Source organism: Galeopterus variegatus, unplaced genomic scaffold (genome assembly GCF_000696425.1).
Source record: "Galeopterus variegatus unplaced genomic scaffold, G_variegatus-3.0.2 Scaffold4407, whole genome shotgun sequence".
In the NCBI taxonomy this organism is placed as follows: Eukaryota; Metazoa; Chordata; class Mammalia; order Dermoptera; family Cynocephalidae; genus Galeopterus; species Galeopterus variegatus.
The window spans coordinates 10,442-30,197 of record NW_007730518.1 but is presented as its reverse complement, the minus strand read 5'-3'; the positions used below and the strand labels follow the sequence as shown (position 1 = coordinate 30,197).

Sequence of the window (19,756 nt, the reverse complement as noted above, 5' to 3'; positions counted from 1 at the left end):
TTTTTTTTTTTTTTTTTTTTTTTTTTTTTTGTCTTTTGTCTTTTTTTCCGTGTCCAGCAACGGACCGCAACCCTCAGTGTTGCCCCCGCACCGGACCGGGGACTGGCAACGGGATCGCAAACCTCGGTGTTGCTCCCGCGCCTCGCTCAGCCAGTGAGCGGGAACCGGTCTGTATATGGGATCCGAACCCTCGGACGGGAGCGCTGCCGCGCTTCCCAAGCGGCGCACCATCCAGTGTGCCACCGGGCCGGCCCTAAGACCCCATTTCTTAATAATTTTTTTTTTTTGCTAACATAAATGAATACCAGAGAGATACCTGGTTTACTATAAAAAGTGCTTTTTAAAAGAATCAGAGGAGATCTCCTCTGATTCTTGTGCATTCTTATGTTTAATAACTGGACCTACAAAGTTTTCTAGTAACCTTTTATAATAACCTTTTTTTTTAAGTTTTTTATACCCCTTTTGTATTTCATATTTGAATAGGGCCTGACCAGTGTTGAATGTAATTCTTAGCTTCTGCATGACATACTTGTTAATATTCAGTGTTGTGCTTGCTTCTTCAATACAGTAATTTTCCCCCTGTCGCTGACTCATAGTCATCTTCTGATCTATCAAGCCAAGATTTTAAAAAATCTTTGCCTGCTCAATCATTTCTTGTTATATAACTTTATAGCTTTTTTTCTTCCTGAGCTCTATTCTGCACTTATATTTAGCTTATTTTCTTCTAAAATTTTAAGTTTCCTAATATAATGCATTAGCAGTCTTTCCCAATTTAATGAGCAAGCATTCAGGTCCATAGTCAAAATAACTTTTTATGTAGCTATGTAAAGAACTCTTTAATAAGTGCCAAGAATTTTTATGGAGTCGTTAATATGGCCTAATAGTTAAGAATGTGGGCATTGGAGCTATATGACTTTAGCTTAAATCTTGACTGTACCATTTACAAGCAGGGTGAACTCAGGCAACTTTCAACATTTCTGTGCTTGTTACCTCATTTGTATATCCTTTGAGGTTGTTATAGGGATTTAAATGAGGTATTAGACACAACATACTTAGAATAAGTCTTGATGCATAGCATGTTCTCATTATATGCTAACTATTGTCAATGTGTATTAAATAGTATATTAATTTCTTTACTTGCGTTATTTCATCCTTACAGCAACCCAATTAGATGGAGGTACCTACTATTGTCCCATTTACAGAGCAGGAAACTGAGGCAGAGATAGGTTAAGTGAGTTGCTCAAGGTCTCATAGCTAGTAAATGATTGATGTTGGAATTAGAACCCAGGATTATGGCTCCAGTAATGCTGGATTTAACATTAGATTCTCATTTGCTGTCATCCCTCAACACAGTTTCTTCTGTTCCAACTAATTGGTTTCTGTCTGTTGATGACAGTACGTCAGCAATGGTTCTTTTATTTGTTGTTGTTGAAGAAGACATTGTAAGGAGTCATTGGTTCTTAAATGTGGATGTCTGAAGGAATCACCTATGGAAATTTTTTTTTTTTTAAACTTTGTTTTTTGTGTTTTCTTTGGGGCTGCTGGCCGGTAAGGGGATCTGAACCCATGATCTTGGTGTTACAAGGCTGCTCTCTAACCAACTGAGCTAACAGGCCAGCCTTGGCTTCTTTTAAAAGTTTATTATAAAAATTTTATATTTAAAAAAGAAAATGGAGTAATGAATACCCACCATCTATATGCAACCGTTTGCTTCATTACCTATATAGTTTTTTTTTTTTTTTTTTTTTTTTCTTCAAGATGACTGGTAAGGGGATCTTAACCCTTGACTTAGTGTTGTCAGCCCCACGCTCGCCCAGTGAGCCAACCGGCCATCCCTATATGGGATCCGAACCCGCGGCCTTGGTGTTATCAGCACCGCACTCTCCCGAGTGAGCCACGGGCCAGCCCATTACCTATATAGTTTTTTTTTTTTTTTCTTCAAGATGACTGGTAAGGGGATCTTAACCCTTGACTTAGTGTTGTCAGCCCCACGCTCGCCCAGTGAGCCAACCGGCCATCCCTATATGGGATCCGAACCCGCGGCCTTGGTGTTATCAGCACCGCACTCTCCCGAGTGAGCCACGGGCCAGCCCATTACCTATATAGTTTTGAGTAAATCATTGTAAATTGCAGACCCCATGATGCTTTACCCCTAACTGCTTCAGCCTGTATTCCAACAAAATAAAAAGGGACATTTTCTTGCATAACTGCTTATCACATGTAGCAGAATTAAAACTGATTCCTTACTATCATCTGAAACCCAGTCTAGTAGAGGTTTACAAAGTACAGATGCCAGAGATGGATTCAGAAGGTCTGAGGGTAGAAAATAGACCTCTGTATTTTTAAAAAGCTTCACAGGGTTGGAGCATAGCCAGAACTGAGAACCACTGCTTTATATTAGAAGTTCTTTTAAGGGCCAGCTCGTGGCTCACTCGGGAGAGTGTGGTGCTGATAACACCAAGGCCATGGTTTCAGATCCTGTTAGGGATGGCCAGTTTACTCACTGGCTGAGCGTGGTGCTGACAACCACCAAGCCAAGGGTTGAGATCCCCTTACCGGTCATCTTTAAAAAAAAAAAAAAAAAAAAAGTTCTTTTAGGAATGAGATGATGTCTCATACCTGCTTTATCCCTCTTGGTGCTCAGTATAAGGATCACAATGGGTACTTGGTACTTTTCAGTCTTCCTCCTCCTCCAAATTATTACAACATCTTCATAATGCTAGACTTCCATTTGTTCTCAACTTTATAATTAAAACCCTGAATGTTTCCTAGTTGTACATTTACTTTTTGGTGCTTGAATTTTGTTAAAGACTAGTATTTCTGGGCATTTTATGAGATTTGATAATTTTTATTTTATTTTATTTATTTATTTTTGACCGATAAGGGGATTGCAGCCCCCAGCACAGTGTTGTCAGCACCATGCTCAGCCAGTGAGCGCACCAGCCATCCCTATATAGGATCCGAATCCATGGCCTCCGTGCTACCAGCGCCACACTCTCCCGAGTGAGCCACGGGGCTGGCCCGAGATTTGATAATTTAAAAAAAATGCTTCTTGCTAAGTCTTTTTTTTTTTTGCCATAGTATCCTAGAGCTTTTGGTTGTAAAGAGAGACAGTACAGGCTGGGAGTTACTAAGTGTTTCTCTTGTTAACAAACCTAACTTTTCTTGTTGTAGTTATCCATATTGGTGCATCCTGACAAAAATCAAGATGATGCTGACAGAGCACAAAAGGCTTTTGAAGGTATTTGTAAATTTACCTGCTTCTGAATAGTATATTGTCAGTGTTAGGGAATAACTGGTCCTTGTCCTAGATCAAGAAAAGAATGTATTTGTTTTATGTTCTGGTCATGAAGAATCTGTGGTTTTCAGTAGAACAGTTGTCCTTCCAAAGCAGAATGTTGCTGTTTAAGTAGACCTTAACTTTGCTTTGTTAAAACTTGTGTGTGCCAACAAAGACTGTTATTACATAGGATCATTATTTCTTTGAACATAAAGAATATTGGAAATATTGTATCACCGGATTAAATCTAGATGTTGTATATTTAGCCTTGAGTGTATATTTAATTTTTCCTAAGGCTCTCAAGGAAAGTCATTGCTATGAGTTTTGTTTTTTTTTTAATTACCTTATCAACCGTAAATAAATTAACAAAGTAGGGAATGCTTTCAGATGAAACAAGTCCATTTGCACTGCCTGAGTATAGTATAGTTCAGACTTTTAGAGGGTGTTTGCAGAAACAGTTAACTTCAATGTTTTGCATTAGCTGTGGACAAAGCTTACAAGTTGCTACTGGATCAGGAACAAAAGAAGAGGGCCCTGGATGTAATTCAGGCAGGAAAAGAATACGTGGAACACACTGTAAGTATTTATAGTGCTGCTGTATTTACAGGAAGTATCAGCAAGCCTTGGGCACCTTGTAGGAGGGTAAATATTAACATAGTAATGCCTACTGGCATAACTTGTGACTGCGTATATGGTCTCCACCACTTTGCTTTGGTGGTCATAAATAGTGTGTGCCTAAAGCTATAATTCACCCCTAAGAGAAGAGCTCAGGATGAGGAGTGCTAGGACACTGGGACACTGCTCCTACCTCTTTCCCTACCAGTCCTGTGTTGTGAAGAGAGAGCTCTTGCTGCCCTTTTATCACAGACTGCCACATTACCCCATTCTGAGAGTGGAAAAGTGAAGCAGCTGTGGTGACATGTGTCTTGATTTTTACTCTTATCCTTGTGAAAGGTTCAGAACAGGTTTGAGAAAGGCTAGCAAGGGGAGGTGAGTAAATTTTTTTCAAAAAATAGGAGGTATGTGTCCATATTAACAACAGGGTTGGGAAGGACTCAGTGGAAAGAAATTCAGTTATAGCTGGTGTTTTCGTCCTTATTGTTGTTCTTGGGGCATTACATAAATCTCCTAAGTAGTGGAGAATGTTAAGATGGCTTGCTTGAGGTAAGAAAGGTCTTTGTTTTAATTTTTTACTTGCTGGGACAAGAATCTTGAGGCCATTTATAAGAGCTTTTTCAATCGGGAGTGAATGTGGATGTGACTTTTCATTTGAAGAGTTTTGGAATCTAAAACAGAACTTTGTGGTCAATAATAGTAATTAATTCAGTTTAGATGAGGAAAATGAGTAAAAAGAGGAGACAAAGGGCTATATCTGTGTTCTGCCAGTCATGTTTTGGAAATGGCACTTGTAGGTTCAATCCTGGTAGAATTAAGAAAACTGCCTGACACTTTCTCCTTAAATCATTGTGGCAGTTACCCTTCCTCTGTATTTTACCTGTAAGGAAGTCATCTTTAGGCTTCCTGATCACAAGGTGGCAGCAGAGCCTTTCTGAGCTTGGAAGAAACCTGGCTTTTTGCTGATGTAGTAGACTGGTTACTTAATGGAGTAGTGTCATTCTTGTGTGAATGGATGTATTTAATTTTTTTGGATCTCAGTTATGATCAAATTGATTAAAAATATCAGTTAATGTGATGTGACAATTATTGGTTTAAGAGTGTTTCACAATGAAAATTATCAAGAATGCAGTTAGAAATGCTAGAAAAACACTACTTACACTTAGTGCCACAAATTCTGTAGCATCTTCTAAAACTTGATAAATACATTTTCTTTACTATAAACACATAACCACAAGCAGAAAAAGATAATTGGGTGATCTGGTCAATGTATCAAAGGCTCTTTGAATCTGGCTAGGATCTGATGAGTTGGGAACAACCCACACCTGGTCCCCTTTCATCCTTCCTGGTATATTGGATTTTAGATGAGGTTAGAGAAAGGACACATAGTTCCTAGTTTTCCTTGATTGCATTGCTGTTTGGGGGGTGGAGGGGAGATTCATCTTTTTTTAATGCAACTTTTTGTTATAGAATTACCTACAGAAAAGTGCACATGTCATATGTGTACTGCTCAGTGGCTATCGTCAAAGTATGGGTGCTCATCCTTTGATGAAAAAAATTCTTTTTAGGTGAAAGAGCGAAAAAAACAATTAAAGAAGGAAGGAAAACCTACAAATGTAGAGGAGGATGACCCTGAGCTGGTAAGTTAAATATGTGAAAAGCCACCTTGTTTGGTTGGGTCCACTGATTGGTGAGTTAAACAGAGGGAAGCCTAAAGAATGATGAATACATGCTATAAACATTTTAACTTAAAAACATGTGAATGTACATTCATTCACCGTTTTTCATTTTCATTTAATCTCTCTTTTTTTTTTTTTTTTTTTAAAAGATGACTGGTAAGGGGATCTTAACCCTTGACTTGGTGTTGTCAGCACCACGCTCAGCCAGTGAGCGAACCAGCCATCCCTATATGGGATCCGAACCCGGGGCCTTGGTGTTATCAGCACCACACTCTCCCCAGTGAGCCACGGGCTGGCCCTGATTTACTCTCTTTTTGATGTAGGGCTATGGCCTTTTCTTTGAGTGAACAACTTTGCAGTTGACTATTTTATAAGCCATACATAAAATATTATCTATAGTTTCTACTTTTTTTTTTTTTTGTGGCAGCTGGCCAAAGCAGGGATTGAACCCTGGAACTTGGTGTTATCAGCACCACACTGTAACCCAAGCTGGTTAGCCCCTATAGTTTCTACTTGGAATTTCTTTTGAAGTACATTGAAAACTTAGGTACTTGTGAAGCAAACCAAGAGCAAAATCCTGGATTATGATTTTTTTTTTTCCTTTTTGGCAGCTGGCTGGTATGGGGATCCAAATCCTTGGCCTTTTCCTTATAACACCACTTTCTAACCGTCAGCACCATGCTCTCCCAACTGAGCTGACTGGCCAGCTCTATCATTCTTTTTTCAGTCTTTTCCAGATGTCTCACCTATAACTAATTCAACAGCAATTATCTTTAGGGACTCTTGTTTATCGAATCTTCAAAGAAACAACAAACATTTACTTTTATAACCACATTTACCAATTAAATTACATAACTATAATAGTAGTTGCAACTGACATAGACAGCTTTGGGAACAACACAGCTGGCTCTTGGTAAAAAGATAGCTCATCGTGCTCCAGGTGATGTTTTACAGAGGAAATGGAGAGCATTGATTAATCCTTTGGGTTATTTAGTGGAGATTAGTGGAGAGAGATTCTACTTAATTATTTATCTGATTGTCTCACTAGCCTAAAAAAAATGTTTTTAGGGGGTGGCTGGCCAGTGAGGGGATCTGAATCCTTGACCTTGGTGTTACAGTTGGCCAGTATGGAGATCTGAACCCTTCACCTACTAGCCTGAAATTTTTATTTTATTTATTTATTTTTTGGAGTGATACTTTTTTTAATTGATTACACATATTTATTGTGTACAGAGTTGACTATCAGTATTCACGTATAATATGTGATGATCAAATCAGTATTATTAGCATGTTCATTATTATAAATTGTAATTATTTTTTGTGTCCCTTACCCAATTTCTCCCTAACATCCCTCCCCCTGAAAAATTTAAAGTCATCTTAAATCTTATCACATACTTATCTTGTGTTTTAAAGATTTATAAAGGACAGGCTGTCTTGCTAGGGAAACTTCCTTGCAGCTTCTTGCTGCAGTGACTTTGCTAACAGTGAATAGTCTCATCTTTGTGGTGATACTGCTTGAGAACAATTAGGTCAGCTTTTCTGTTAGCCACCTGATTTGGGCTTACTCTGTTCGACTATCTTAGTATTATCTCCTCAGTCCTATTTTCCCTTTCCTTAATTGTCCTCTTTAGTCTTTCTGAAGATGTTTACGAATACTCCTTGATCATCCTAAGTTGTTAAGAAACTTAACACTTTTTAGTTGCTTTTTTTCCTTATTATAAAGGAACAGGGCGGGCCCGTGGCTCACTCGGTAGAGTGCGGTGCTGATAACACCAAGGCCATGGGTTCGGATCCCATATAGGGATGGCCGGTTTGCTCACTGGCTGAGCGTGGTGCTGACAACACCAAGTCAAGGGTTAAGATCCCCTTACCGGTCATCTTTAAAAAAAAAATAAATAAAGGAACATCTGTTAATGACAGAAAATTTTGAACAAGCAGCAAAATATAAAAAATTAAAAGTCACCAGTATCTGTCCATCAAGGAGAGTTTGGAACTTTTAGAGCTATTGAAATATTCTTTAACATCTGTTAATGACAGAAAATTTTGAACAAGCAGCAAAATATAAAAAATTAAAAGTCACCAGTATCTGTCCATCAAGGAGAGTTTGGAACTTTTAGAGCTATTGAAATATTCTTTACAGACTCCTTCACCCCTTTGATGTTTGTACTTATTTGGTTTGTCAGCATTGCTTTCACTGAACGATGCCTGGCCGGTAGTAGTATTAAAGAGAAGTGATAGAAATTTGAGGGCTCCTTTATTTCCCTTTTTTTCTGTACATCATTTTTTGCTCTAGTGTTTCTGATTTTAGGATATAGGCCCTACTAAATCTGCATGATGGATTATTTTCTGTATTTCCATGTATATTTAAAATACTTTCTATGGGGCTGTCTGGTTACCTTAGTTGGTTAGAGTGCTATGTTACAACACCAAGGTCAAGGTTTTGGATCCCTGTACTGTCCAGTCACCAAAAAAAAACCAACAAAAGAACCCCTTTTATCTGGGGAAAAAAGTTTTAAAGATAGAGCAAGAGTATAAGCTCTACTGAATGTAAAGAATTAAAAGCTGGTGGTGATTTTATTAACTTTGTATTATAGAAGCTAGGTCATTTATCTTCATTTATTTTTCTGTAATTCTTACAAATTCTAATAATAACCTCCATTCCTACCTACCTTTGTTGGTTTTTTTGTTTGTTTTTTTAACTGGTAAGGGGATCTTAACCCTTGACTTGGTGTTGTCAGCACCACGCTCTCCCAAGTGAGCGAACCGGCCATCCCTATATAGGATCTGAACCTGTGGCCTTGGTGTTATCAGCACCGCACTCTCCCAAGTGAGCCACAGGCCGGCCTCCTACCTACCTTTGAATGACTGTTATATAATACACTTTAAGAAAGTCTCTTTGCCTTACTGTTTTCTACCTAATGCTGTGTTATCTGTTTCTGTTAGTGTGTTTAGAGTATAAGTTCAGATGTATGCAACCGAGACACAAAATGATGGTGGTTCGAACAAGATAGAGATTTGTGTTTTCTTTCCCGTAGAAGTCTTTGGGGAGTGTGGTACTAATACACCAAGGTTAAGGGTTTGGATCCCCCTATTGACCAGTCACACACAAAAAAATACACACACACATGCGTGCGTGCACACACACACACACACACACCCCACACACACACTCGCTCACTCACTCACTCACTGGAAGATGGCTGCTGGTATGGCAGCTCTGTACCATTTGTTATCCAAGGACCCAGTCTACTCCTTTCTGTGGCTCTGCCAATGAGGATGTTGCCCTCGTCCTTATTGTCCAGGATGTCTCATTACCTCATCCATGTACCAAAGAGAATCCAGAGGGAAGGAGGAAGAAGAAATAAGCCTTCTCCCTCTAAGAACATTCTAGAAGTTGTATACTTCATTTTTCCTTATATCCCGTTGACTGAAACTTAAGTTACATGGCCACACCTAGCTATGAGGGAGCTTGGGAAATACAGCCTTTTATGTTGGGTTGCTTGTTCCTTAAGATATGGGGTTATAGTAGAGGGGACAACTAGTAGCTCTGCCACAGTCAGTAGACCCTTGACACTGGTCTGCTAGATAACAACTTCATATTCCTAGTTTCTAACTCAGTGACTGGCACAGTATGGATAATTATAAAATATTTGTAAAAGAAAGAATGAAAGTTATTTTTGCAAGCTCTTTTGAGGAAAGCACCCTCCAAAATCTTAAGTGGTGGTGATGGGTGTAGAATTTTTCTTATTGGTGCTTTTTACTAGAGCTAGGTTCCTGTGTGTCATCTGCATGGTGAAAATGGAAAGATCTCATAGGTGGATGTGTTTTTTATCTCCCAAGAGAGACAGCATCATTTAGTGGTTCTCTCTGAAGAATCTTTTTTTCTTGCTGGGTTCTAATCTGCTTTTGTGTTGAGATCCAACTGAAAGTACTTGACTCAAGTTGCTAGTAAAATATTTAATTTTTTTGTTTTTAATATTCTTATAGTTCAAACAAGCAGTATATAAACAGACCATGAAACTTTTTGCTGAGCTGGAAATTAAAAGGAAAGAGAGAGAAGCCAAAGAGATGCACGAAAGGTACATATCAGTGATTTCATTTAAACCATATCTAAATACATAGATTAACGTTGATCTTTGGAGATTTTCCTAACAAAAGAGTTATGTAGTATATTATTTAAGAGACTGGATAAAATAGTTATTCTGAAACAGCCAGGCTTTTGAATCATCGCTGTAAGAATTTTTCTCTTTGACTTTTGGGAAATATTGGATAGTCCTGTCCTTAGGGAGTTTAATTATAATCAGAAGTGCTGCGTGTTTTCTTCCTGACTTCATGGAGGGTAAGAAGTTTTCTCTTTGACTTTTGGGAAATATTGGATAGACCTGTCCTTAGGGAGTTTAATTATAATCAGAAGTGCTGCGTGTTTTCTTCCTGACTTCATGGCATGCAATAGGCGGAGTTATTGAGGCCATTGTTGGCCAGAACCTTTTGTGGGACTAGTGGCTGCAGCTTTGGTAAGTATTGTACAGTATAGTCACTTACAAAATGTTTATTCTAAATTATGATTTCTCTTGATTATCAGAAATATTGAGGTTAGTTTGGTTTGTGTGTTTTGTATTGTTGATTGGTGTTTAGCAATAACTATATTTTGCTAGTTAAGGTTGTTGTATGAAATGTCCTTGTTTTGGGATAAGGTTTGTCCAGAGGTCCTCTTGGGTTATGACTTCTGTTATTATAATGATTATACTGCTGAAATAAGGTGGCCTGTGTTCTAGACATTGCTTTTTCACTGACTGAGCCCCAAACCCCACTGTTGGTTGGGCCTTAACTACCTTATCTGTGTATCTATGTAATGGGGATATTTATATCTTTTCCCACATCCCTGCCCACGATCTCATCTGCATGTTTTATTTTTATTTACTTATTTATTTATTTTTCCTCCTTTTTGTCTTTTTTACTGACCGGTAACGGGATCGCAACCCTCGGTGTCGCGCCCGTACTGGGGACCGGCAACGGGATCGCAACCCTCGGTGTTGCGCCTGCACCGCGCTCAGCCAGTGAGCAGGAACCGGTCTCCACATGGGATCCGAACCCTCGGCGGGAGCGCTGCCGCGCTCCCAAGCAGCACACTCTCCAGTGCGCCACCGGGCCGGCCCTCATCTGCATGTTTTAGAATGAGACAGTCATGAAAGTGCTTTGAGCCCTTTGCAGATAACCATCTTCATAGATTTCTATGGAATTGATTTACTTTATTTATTTATTTTTATAAAGAAAAAACAAAATGTATTGCTTACAGTTTTAGAGGCTAGGAGGTTCAAAGTTCAGGGAACATGTCTGATGAGGGTCTTGGTGGTGGCAACAGTGACCCAGGGGTCTCACATTGCAAGATGGTGGAAGCAGAGAGAGCAGAGAGAGCAAGACAGACTCTCCTCTGGGAATTAGTTTACTTTATATGCTAGCTTCTGTGTGGAGATGCCTTCTTAACGTGTGTTATTAACACAGTCTATAAGTATCACGTAAATACTATTGGATGGTTTTCCTTCTAGGAAACGACAAAGGGAAGAAGAGATTGAAGCTCAAGAAAAAGCCAAACGAGAAAGGGAGTGGCAGAAGAACTTTGAGGTAATTTCCAGGGTGGCTGGGGATTCTTATTCCAGACTAAGGAAACTTCGTTGCTGGGGCATTCTCAGGACTGACTGGGCAGACAGTCAGAGAGAAATGGAGTATGTGGGGAAGAGTGGGAGCTGTAAAGAATGAGTCTGGTCTGGCTCAGCCTCCTATAAGCTCCATAGCTGTAGCAAGGGCAGTATGGATCCCTGAATGGTTTTTTAGAAATTGCAGTAAGCACAGCTGTCAAGTGGGCTCAAGAAAAATGGATTACAGCTTTAGTTTATAGGGTAAACGTGGAGTAACGCCCTACTTAGAGGTTTGTTAGTAGAAACCACAGTTCTTGTGACCCCAGTATCCTGCCTAGAGAGAGAGTTAATGACTTTTGAACTTGGCTCTTCTTTGATTCCCTGATTACATCCTTCTGGTGCTAGGCCAATTTCTGGATTGTAGCAACATTTGGTCTTTTCTTCTGTAGGATTTAGGACTCAGGGTAGAGGTTGGCTAACTAGAGTTGATGACTTTGTTTCTGTTTAACCTCATGTATGAAGAGAGAAAATGAGTAGGCTCGATGATAAATGAGGCAGGGATCCTAGTGGCCCTATCAGCACAACTGGCTTGGCATTATACTGGCTTTGGGTCATTCATCCAAGTTTGGGGGGGGCAGGAATAGGAAGGTATAGTGGAAAGAGTGGCTCTCCTGCTGGCTAGCTGTATGGCTTTGAGAAAAGAATTTAACTACTCTGAGCCTCAGTGTCATCATTTGTGAAATGCTGGTGGCATACACAATGTGGTCAGCTTTTTGTGAAGATTAGAAACAAATAACATATGCTTAATATCTAGCCCAGAGATTCCCAACAAATGGGGCCTCATGTTGTGATGAGTATTACTCATTTTATCCTCCTCTTCCAACCTGCGGCTCATCCTGCTTTCTAGGGATGGTATGACACTATCCTGGGCCTCTGGAAGTGGGAGAAAAGCTCTGCTCTGTTCTACTCTTGGATTATGCTGGAGGGCTGAAAAGGGCTGGGCTATAGGACGGAGGGTGGATGGCAGGGCAGGTTCAGTCCCTTCCTCTTGTTAATTAGTCTCCTCACCTCAAACTTCTTTTGTGCTTAGGAAAGTCGAGATGGTCGTGTTGACAGCTGGCGAAACTTCCAAGCAAATACAAAGGGGAAGAAAGAGAAGAAAAATCGGACCTTCCTGAGACCCCCAAAAGTAAAAATGGAGCAGCGTGAGTGACCACCTGGGGTCACACAACCTTCCCCCACTTCTCTTCCTTCCTGCTTTGAAGGACTCATTCTTTTCTCCCACTTCCACCCCAACATAGAGTAGTACTTGCTTTTTAGTTCGTTTTGTTTTCAATACAATTTAATATCGATCAGAGTAATTCTTTTGTACATTGAAATAAGGGGCTTGGTTTTAAAAAGACCATCCCTACCCCCTACCCCTAAACAACTGGGATTGGAAGGTGTCACCATTGGTGGTGTCTTCTTTTCCTACAGCCTGTAACTTAATGTTTTGTACTTTGCTGAATTGTGATGGTTAGAAACTTCGTGTATAGTTTGTGGAAGTCATCCAATTAAACATATTGCTTAAAATGGTGTTGCTGTGACTTCAGAGACAAGCCTGGGCTACTTTAGGAATCCCCTTTTCTTCAGTTGCTTTCTTCTGGGTGTGCCACCCTTGGAAGCCCCAGGTCAGATGGCGAAGGCAGTATGGGCACACAGAGCAGTCACTTGATGCCCTGATACCCTGTGGTGACTGGCATGGGCTCTTCCGTCTGACTGACCAATCAGTGTGGCATGAGGCTCTGAGCCAAAACCTGTTCACTTTCCAAAGAGCTATCCATTCCCTATCCACTACCATTATGTCCTAGCCTGTCTGTATTTGTTAGTGGCAATATTCTTGATGTATAATAAATTTTTATACTCAAACCATTGATGTACTCTTCCCTCAGGTATTATTCCAAGGGTGGGTCCCTTGTCTGGCTTGGCTCAACCCCAAAACGCTTTGGGGTTGGACCGAACTGGTTCCCTGCCACTCACTTGCTGCACCTTAGTTTCTTCATCTACAGAATGGGAATATAAATTACTGTGGTAGCTTTTAGGGAGGATTAGCCATGGCATATAACTCGGGCTGGCCAGTTAGCTCAGTTGGTTAGAGCATGGTGTTGATAACACCAAGGTTCAGGGTTTTATCCCTGTACAGGCCAGCTGCCCCCACCTTCCAAAAAAAAAAGGTGACACATGAAATGTGAAGCTATGAGAAACTGGGTGACTTGAAACTAGACTTTTTACTTTTTGCAATGTCTTGTAGACAAGTAGACAGTTATACTGATTATGAAAGGCACAGTGTCTTATGGTATCAGGAGATACTGCAACTTTGATTTGCTTCTCAGTGGAAGGGAACAGAAGTTTTGGTGTCTTACTATTCTTCCAAGTATAGGTGAGCACATCCAAACCACATGAATTAGAGCGCAGGGGTGGGTGGGAGAGTGTCGGTCTGGCTAAAATGGGACCAAGGCGGAGGGAGGGAAATGTTCAGTCACCCTGCAGAATTGATACTTGTCATGAGATAATGCAGACTGTCCTGTGCAGGGAGCAACAGCAATCTTTACTAGTCAGGCAAAGTGACACCCACCTCACTGCAGCATGTGAGTACACACACCCACCCCTTCCTTAAAGGGTAGGTGGTGGTCATTCAGTTGAACCATCTGCAAGCTCATCTTTGTGTTCAAGGGGGCTGTGCCAGCAATCAGCTACAAGTGTGCTTATTCATTCAACAAATATGCTGGTTTAGAAATAAAATAGTGAACACCACAGGACCCCTGCTGCCCACCTCACAACTGGGGCACTGGGCAAGTGAACAATGCATCCACGACTCTGAGGAGGCAGCCCTTGATTGTGTTCTTAGCAGCCAGAGATTGTTTCCTGGAGAAAGTAATCTTTTTAAAATTTGTAACCTAGAGGCTGATGCATCAGTTAGGAATGTTTCCAGCTGCAAGGAATAACTGGCAGAAATAAATAGGGGAATATTTTGTTCACATAAGTCTGGAGGCAGGTAGTTTCAAGTATCGTTCATGGGCTCAACAGTACCACCAAGGAAGCAGGCTCTTACTGTGCTGCCCCTCCATCCTCTCTGGAGGGCTTATCATACCATTGCTGCAAGAAGGCTGCGGCAGAACCACACCTCATTAATAACTGCCAAGCAGGAAGAAGTCATCCAGGAAGGAAGGTTTTCCCTAGAAAATGTCATTGGTCAGAAAACAGGTCGCATGGACACCTAATGTTAAGTTTGGGAAAGCAGCAAAGGACAATACACAGGCCATAGAGCAAGCCTTGTTACTTGGGGCTGGGCACCTACTGTTTCTAATAAAGTTTCGTTGGCAAGGAAGAAAGGGAGAATGTCTGCTGGGAGCAACTAACAGTGTGTGGCACAGATGGGTAGGACTGCAGAGGAGGTGGTTTAAGTCAGAGGGAACAGCATGTGCAAAAGCCTAGTGCTAAGAGCCCATTCTTGGAATTGAATATTCTTTGTTATACCTGGAGCACAGAAGTGGGGTGAGGTGAGACCAGGGGGATCATAAAGTCATATTAAAGAATTTGGGTTTTAGTCAGGATATTCTATTTTCCCAAATGTACCAAAGTCTACCTGTATCGTTTCTGGTACATTTTAGCCACAGACCCACTTGGAAGATCAGCAGTGGTCCCAGTCCATTCTCATAACCCTGCTCCATTCAGTCTTTTCAGTGATGACCTAGCTAGGGAGAGCAGTGTGCATTGGGCATTGAGTTGAGAGGCAGCAGTCAACACTGGCCTCAAGAGCGGGGTGGTGGTGGTGGTGGTGGCTGTGGCAGCCTCTCCAGCCCCTTCATCTGTGAATAGGTTAATGGAAGCTCTTCGTACAGGAAGGGCTTGCTGGTGGAGAGCCAGGGCCCAGAGAGAAAGGCTGGATGAGCCACTTCTCTCTTCTTCCTGTGGTTTGCTGTAAATGATGGGGCAGATAACCATCACCCCTGCACCTCCCACTGCACACAATCGCTGCCCAGGGGACTACTGTGGGCAGAGGTGAGGTAAATGGTGCCAGTCAGGTAGGGTTAGAATCCTGGCACTTGTACCTTTAAAACCAAGTGTATCCACCAAAAGCATCAGTCACCTTTGGCACTCCAGTCACCTTAATCCCCCACCCCTTGGCTGTGGCCTCTCACCTGCTTCCTGGGGCAGCCACAGCCAGGCCTGACCTTCTGGCTCCTCTGGCTTTCCTGAAGCCCCAGTGGAGGTAAGAGGAAGTATGTGGGAGGCTGTAGATGGTTCTGTACCTGCTCTGAGGGTGGAACCTCAGAGAAGCAAGATTTGCTCCTCTCCATTTCCTTCCCCCCTCTCCTAACCCTGTCCTAGTACATCTGGATCATCTCTGCCCCCTTGCTGGAGATTATCAGCACTTCTCACCATTGGAATCAGGGGCTCAGAGATCTAAAAGAGTATCATGGGATGAACCCAGGAGGGGCTTGGAGTCACCTTCTTGAGTATCTGTTCTGCCACTCACTAGCTTTGTGACCCTGGCAAGTCATTTGCCCTCTCTGGACTTCAGGTCCCGCCTCTTTGGTAAAATGAGGGTCAAAATACTTCCTCCCCTCCTGTTTTGTGAACTCTAGTGCGATTCTGTTTATTGTAAAAAGAACAAGCCAGGCAAACGGAGGCAACAGGCCTGGGTTTGGTGTCAGACAGACTGGAGTGTGAATCCTAGCTTCACTATGAACTGGGAGACCTTGTGCAAGTCTTGAAACTTCTCTGGGCCTCAGCTTCCTCATCTCTCACATGTGTTTTCTTCAGGGTTGAGGAGATCAGGGAAGCCAGATGCCCAGCACAGCTGTGTGCAGAGTAGCCACTCTGCCCTGTCCCAGTCCCGCAGCATGATGTTCCCTGCTCCAAGAATTGGGTGAAAGACCTGAAGATTTTGGACACCTGACGTACTGTTGAGAAGACATTTTCTGTGCTGGCTGGTTAGCTCAGTTGGTTACAGTGTGGTGCTGATAACACCAAGGTTCAAGGTTTGATCCTTATACCGGCCAGCAGCCCAAAAAGGAAAAAAAAAAAAAAAAAAGACATTTTCTGGTTTCCCTGAAGATTCAGATTCATATTGAGGGTGGTGGTGGTGGTGGTGATGGTGGTGGTGTGTGTTTGTGTGTGTGGTACAGACCCAAGAAACTGAGTTCAGTGCAGGGCTTCAGAGGCAGCAGTCAAACCCCACTCTAGTGGATTCTTAGAATTGTTACATGAGAATGTCAACCTATGCCATAGCCCAGTTTGCTTTCCTCTGTGGCCTATGTGTCCTGCTAAGCCCAATCAGATATTTGGGGGAGGGGTGGTGTGGAGGTAGAGATAAGGAGCACCTTTCAGTGCAGTTCTAGGCTTTTGCTAGAACTGTGGTCCTTTGCCGTGGTCAGGCCAAGGGTTTGTCTTCTGTCTCAGACTGGGGGTTATGAGGGCAGGGATGGCTTTTTCTCCCTCTCAGCTGGAGGTGGCTTCAGAAAGCAGCATTTTTCTCTTTTCCAACAGACAGGGCATTCCTGAAGGCAGGGCTGTCTCTTCCTTGGTCGGGGACACCTGTGAGCAGAGCTGTGTCACACCCATTTGATTGTTGTCTCCTCTGGGCAAGACTGGCTGTGGGTCCCCTCAGACAGGGGGGTCTTCTGAAAGCAGCTTTGGGTCTTTTCCATCGGCTTGGGTCACACTGGATTTGGGGCTGTTCCCATTGAAGCTTGGGCTCCTGAGGACAAGGCTGTATACCCCCCACTCCCCCAGACTGGTAGCTCCTGAGGGACAGGGCTGGGACTTTCTCTGGGTCAGGGCCCATCTTCCCTCAGACAAGGACCTAGTTCCTCCCTCCTCTGCCAGCCCAGGCCCAGCCCTTCCTCCCAGAGGGGCTCAGCATTGGATGGGACCAGCCTGGTATTGTTGGCAGACCTGTTGTGCAGAGACTCCCTGGCTGGATCAGGTATTCCCAGTGACCTTGGGGTTGGGGCCCCACCCAAGGAGCTGACTTCCTGACCTCACATGCCCTACCCAGCCAGCAGAGCCCACAGGCGTTCCCTAATTCTGCCTAATGGGGATTGAAGCGTAAAGTGATTCACACTTGAGTCTGGGCCTGCCATCTGCCTCCTTCCCCGTCCCTGCCCTGCTTCCTGTGTTCCTGAGAAGTTGTCCGGGAAACATGCTCTCAGTGGCTCCCTTCCTCCTCAGGCTCTTTTTCACCTCCCTGATCACCATCCCTGCTGTTTCTCAGGTAAGAGGCTGGTTGCCTTGGTGAGAGGGTCAGGTTTGGCTGCTTTGTCTAGCTTCCCTGCAGAAGTCTTGAGGCTGGTTAGGCTCTGGAGGGGCCCGCAGAGCTGGGTTATTTCTGACTTCTCTCCCATCAGCATCCCCCTCATGGACAAACAACCACAATTTGTCACCCACAGACACAGCACACATCCTCTCACCCCTCACAGACATCTAATACACACCAATAGTCGTAGCATTCCCTCACACACCTCACACAGAACACACCCTTGTCATCCACAGATACTGGCCATACACAAACTGTCACCAGCTGACACAATATCCCCTCACATGATGCTTATCAGAAGCGACAGGATGAAACACATCCTTACAGAACACGTGCAACTGCATTGACAGACACACCCCCTCTCCCAACATGGAAGACCCCCCACTCACTCACTGCAAACAGACATGGTCACACAAACATGTCCCTTACACACACCAACACATCAATGCAACCACCTGTACATATCACAGGACTCCCCTCACCTGCAAACAGGTCCTCAAGATCTTTGGGGTGCTGCTGCTCAGTCAGGGCAGGGGCCGGGACTGGTGGTCAGCAACACCCTTCCTACTTCTCACCCTCCCCTTGGGTGCTGCTCATGCACTGCAGGCAGCCAGGGTGGCACAGCTGAGCAAGAGGGGCAGGAACAGAGCCAAGGGTCCCAGTCACATCATGGAGCACGATAGAAGAGGCCGCCTGTCCTAGCTGTCTGAGTGCTGCTTCCTGCGGCTCTAGGATTCAGCACAATCTCATAGTGAGAACAGCTGGCTAGCATTTATCACATGCCTACTGGAGCCAGACACCATGCTAAACGCTTTTACAGACATTATCTTACTTATGTAGGTAATACCTTTATGAAGTTGGTGCTATTATCTGCATTTTGTAGCTATGGAAATAGGTTCAGAGAGGTTAAGAAACTTGTCCAATGTGCTACAGCTAAGAGGCAGCTATCGGATGTAAACTTAGGTGAGTCTGGTCCCAGAGTCCACCTCTTTTTAATTTTTATTTATTTTTTCATTTTTTAAAGAGGTAACAAACTAGCAAAGTTCAAGAGTACACAGTGAAAAGATGCCCTCCTATCCTTGTTCTCCAGCCACCCAATTTCCCTCTCTGGAAGAAACCTGAGTTACTTCTTAGAGATCTCTCTGAGTTTGGACTCATGACATTTACATGCTGCTGACATGGCGTTCTAGTCTTAGGGTGCTAAGAACAGTGCCCAGCCTCTGGGGACTTGCCCAGGCCATCTCCTTGCCTAGGGACAAGGCCAGTGGCCTCCATCTCTCCAGGTGAGGAGCTGAGTGGGAAGCTCTAGGAGAGTGGGCAGGACTCAGCCCTGACCAGGGAGAAAGGATGAGGGAGAAGAGGAAGAGGAGAGAGGAGAATTAGGGCCACCAGCCACGTGTTGTCCTTCACACACCAAGTCCCACCCTGAGGGTGGTGGTGCTTTACACGTGCAGAATCTGAGGCTCGGACGGGTCTCAGCGGGAACCTGCTGCCCAAGTTATTTTGGGCTCTCTGAGGTCTGGTTGTGTAGTAGTCCCCTTCCTGCAGTGACTCTCTATTCTGTCCCTTTGCACTATTTGTCTAGCCCTGTGCTTATACCACCCTGTTTTAATTACTGTAACTTTAAGCCTGGATATATGATACAGCATGTTCTTGAACTTCTCATCTTCTCAGCCTCCAAATTATCTTGGCTAATCTCAGGCTCATGTCTTTTATGTATAGAAATAGATACATAGATATATGTTGCACATAGAATGTAAAATACATATATAGAACATATAGAGAATAATATTACAAATACCTGTGTACTCACTGATGAGTTAAATAGACTATTACAGATATAATAGAAGTCTCCTGTGTCTCCTCAGTAATCCCACCCCCCACCCCCGAGGTAATTATATCCTGAATTTGCCTTTATATATTGATGTGTAAGTATTGTGTTCTCCAACATAATAAAGTTATAAAGTTTTAAGAAAAAGTATCATGCTATATTTATTCTTCTGCAACATGCTCTTTTATTTTAGCATTGTTTATTATCCATGTTATTACATGTAGCTCTGTTCATTTTAGTATATGTACAGGATTGCATTGTAGAAACATACAAATATATGTATCCTTATTTATGTATTTAGTATTTTGGGTTATACTTAGGAAGGATGTGCACATTACAAAATTAATTTCCAAAATCATAGAGCTAATTGTACCTTTTCAGCAGTGTAATCAGACTTTCCATCATTCTACATCC

The 19,756-nt window shown here is 42.7% G+C and overlaps 1 protein-coding gene across 1 annotated transcript in view; it reads left to right on the top strand.

Annotated features, from left to right (window-relative positions):
- DNAJC8 (DnaJ (Hsp40) homolog, subfamily C, member 8) overlaps positions 1-13,121 on the top strand; it is a 28,871-nt gene extending 15,750 nt beyond the window's left edge. Inside the window, exons 4-9 of the mRNA XM_008587500.1 lie at positions 3,175-3,241; positions 3,762-3,856; positions 5,464-5,535; positions 9,562-9,653; positions 11,121-11,196; positions 12,301-13,121. Coding sequence (XP_008585722.1) covers positions 3,175-3,241; positions 3,762-3,856; positions 5,464-5,535; positions 9,562-9,653; positions 11,121-11,196; positions 12,301-12,423 — 525 coding nt within the window. The 3' untranslated portion in view covers positions 12,424-13,121. The remainder of the gene's footprint in view (positions 1-3,174; positions 3,242-3,761; positions 3,857-5,463; positions 5,536-9,561; positions 9,654-11,120; positions 11,197-12,300) is intronic.
- Positions 13,122-19,756: the final 6,635 nt, after the last annotated feature.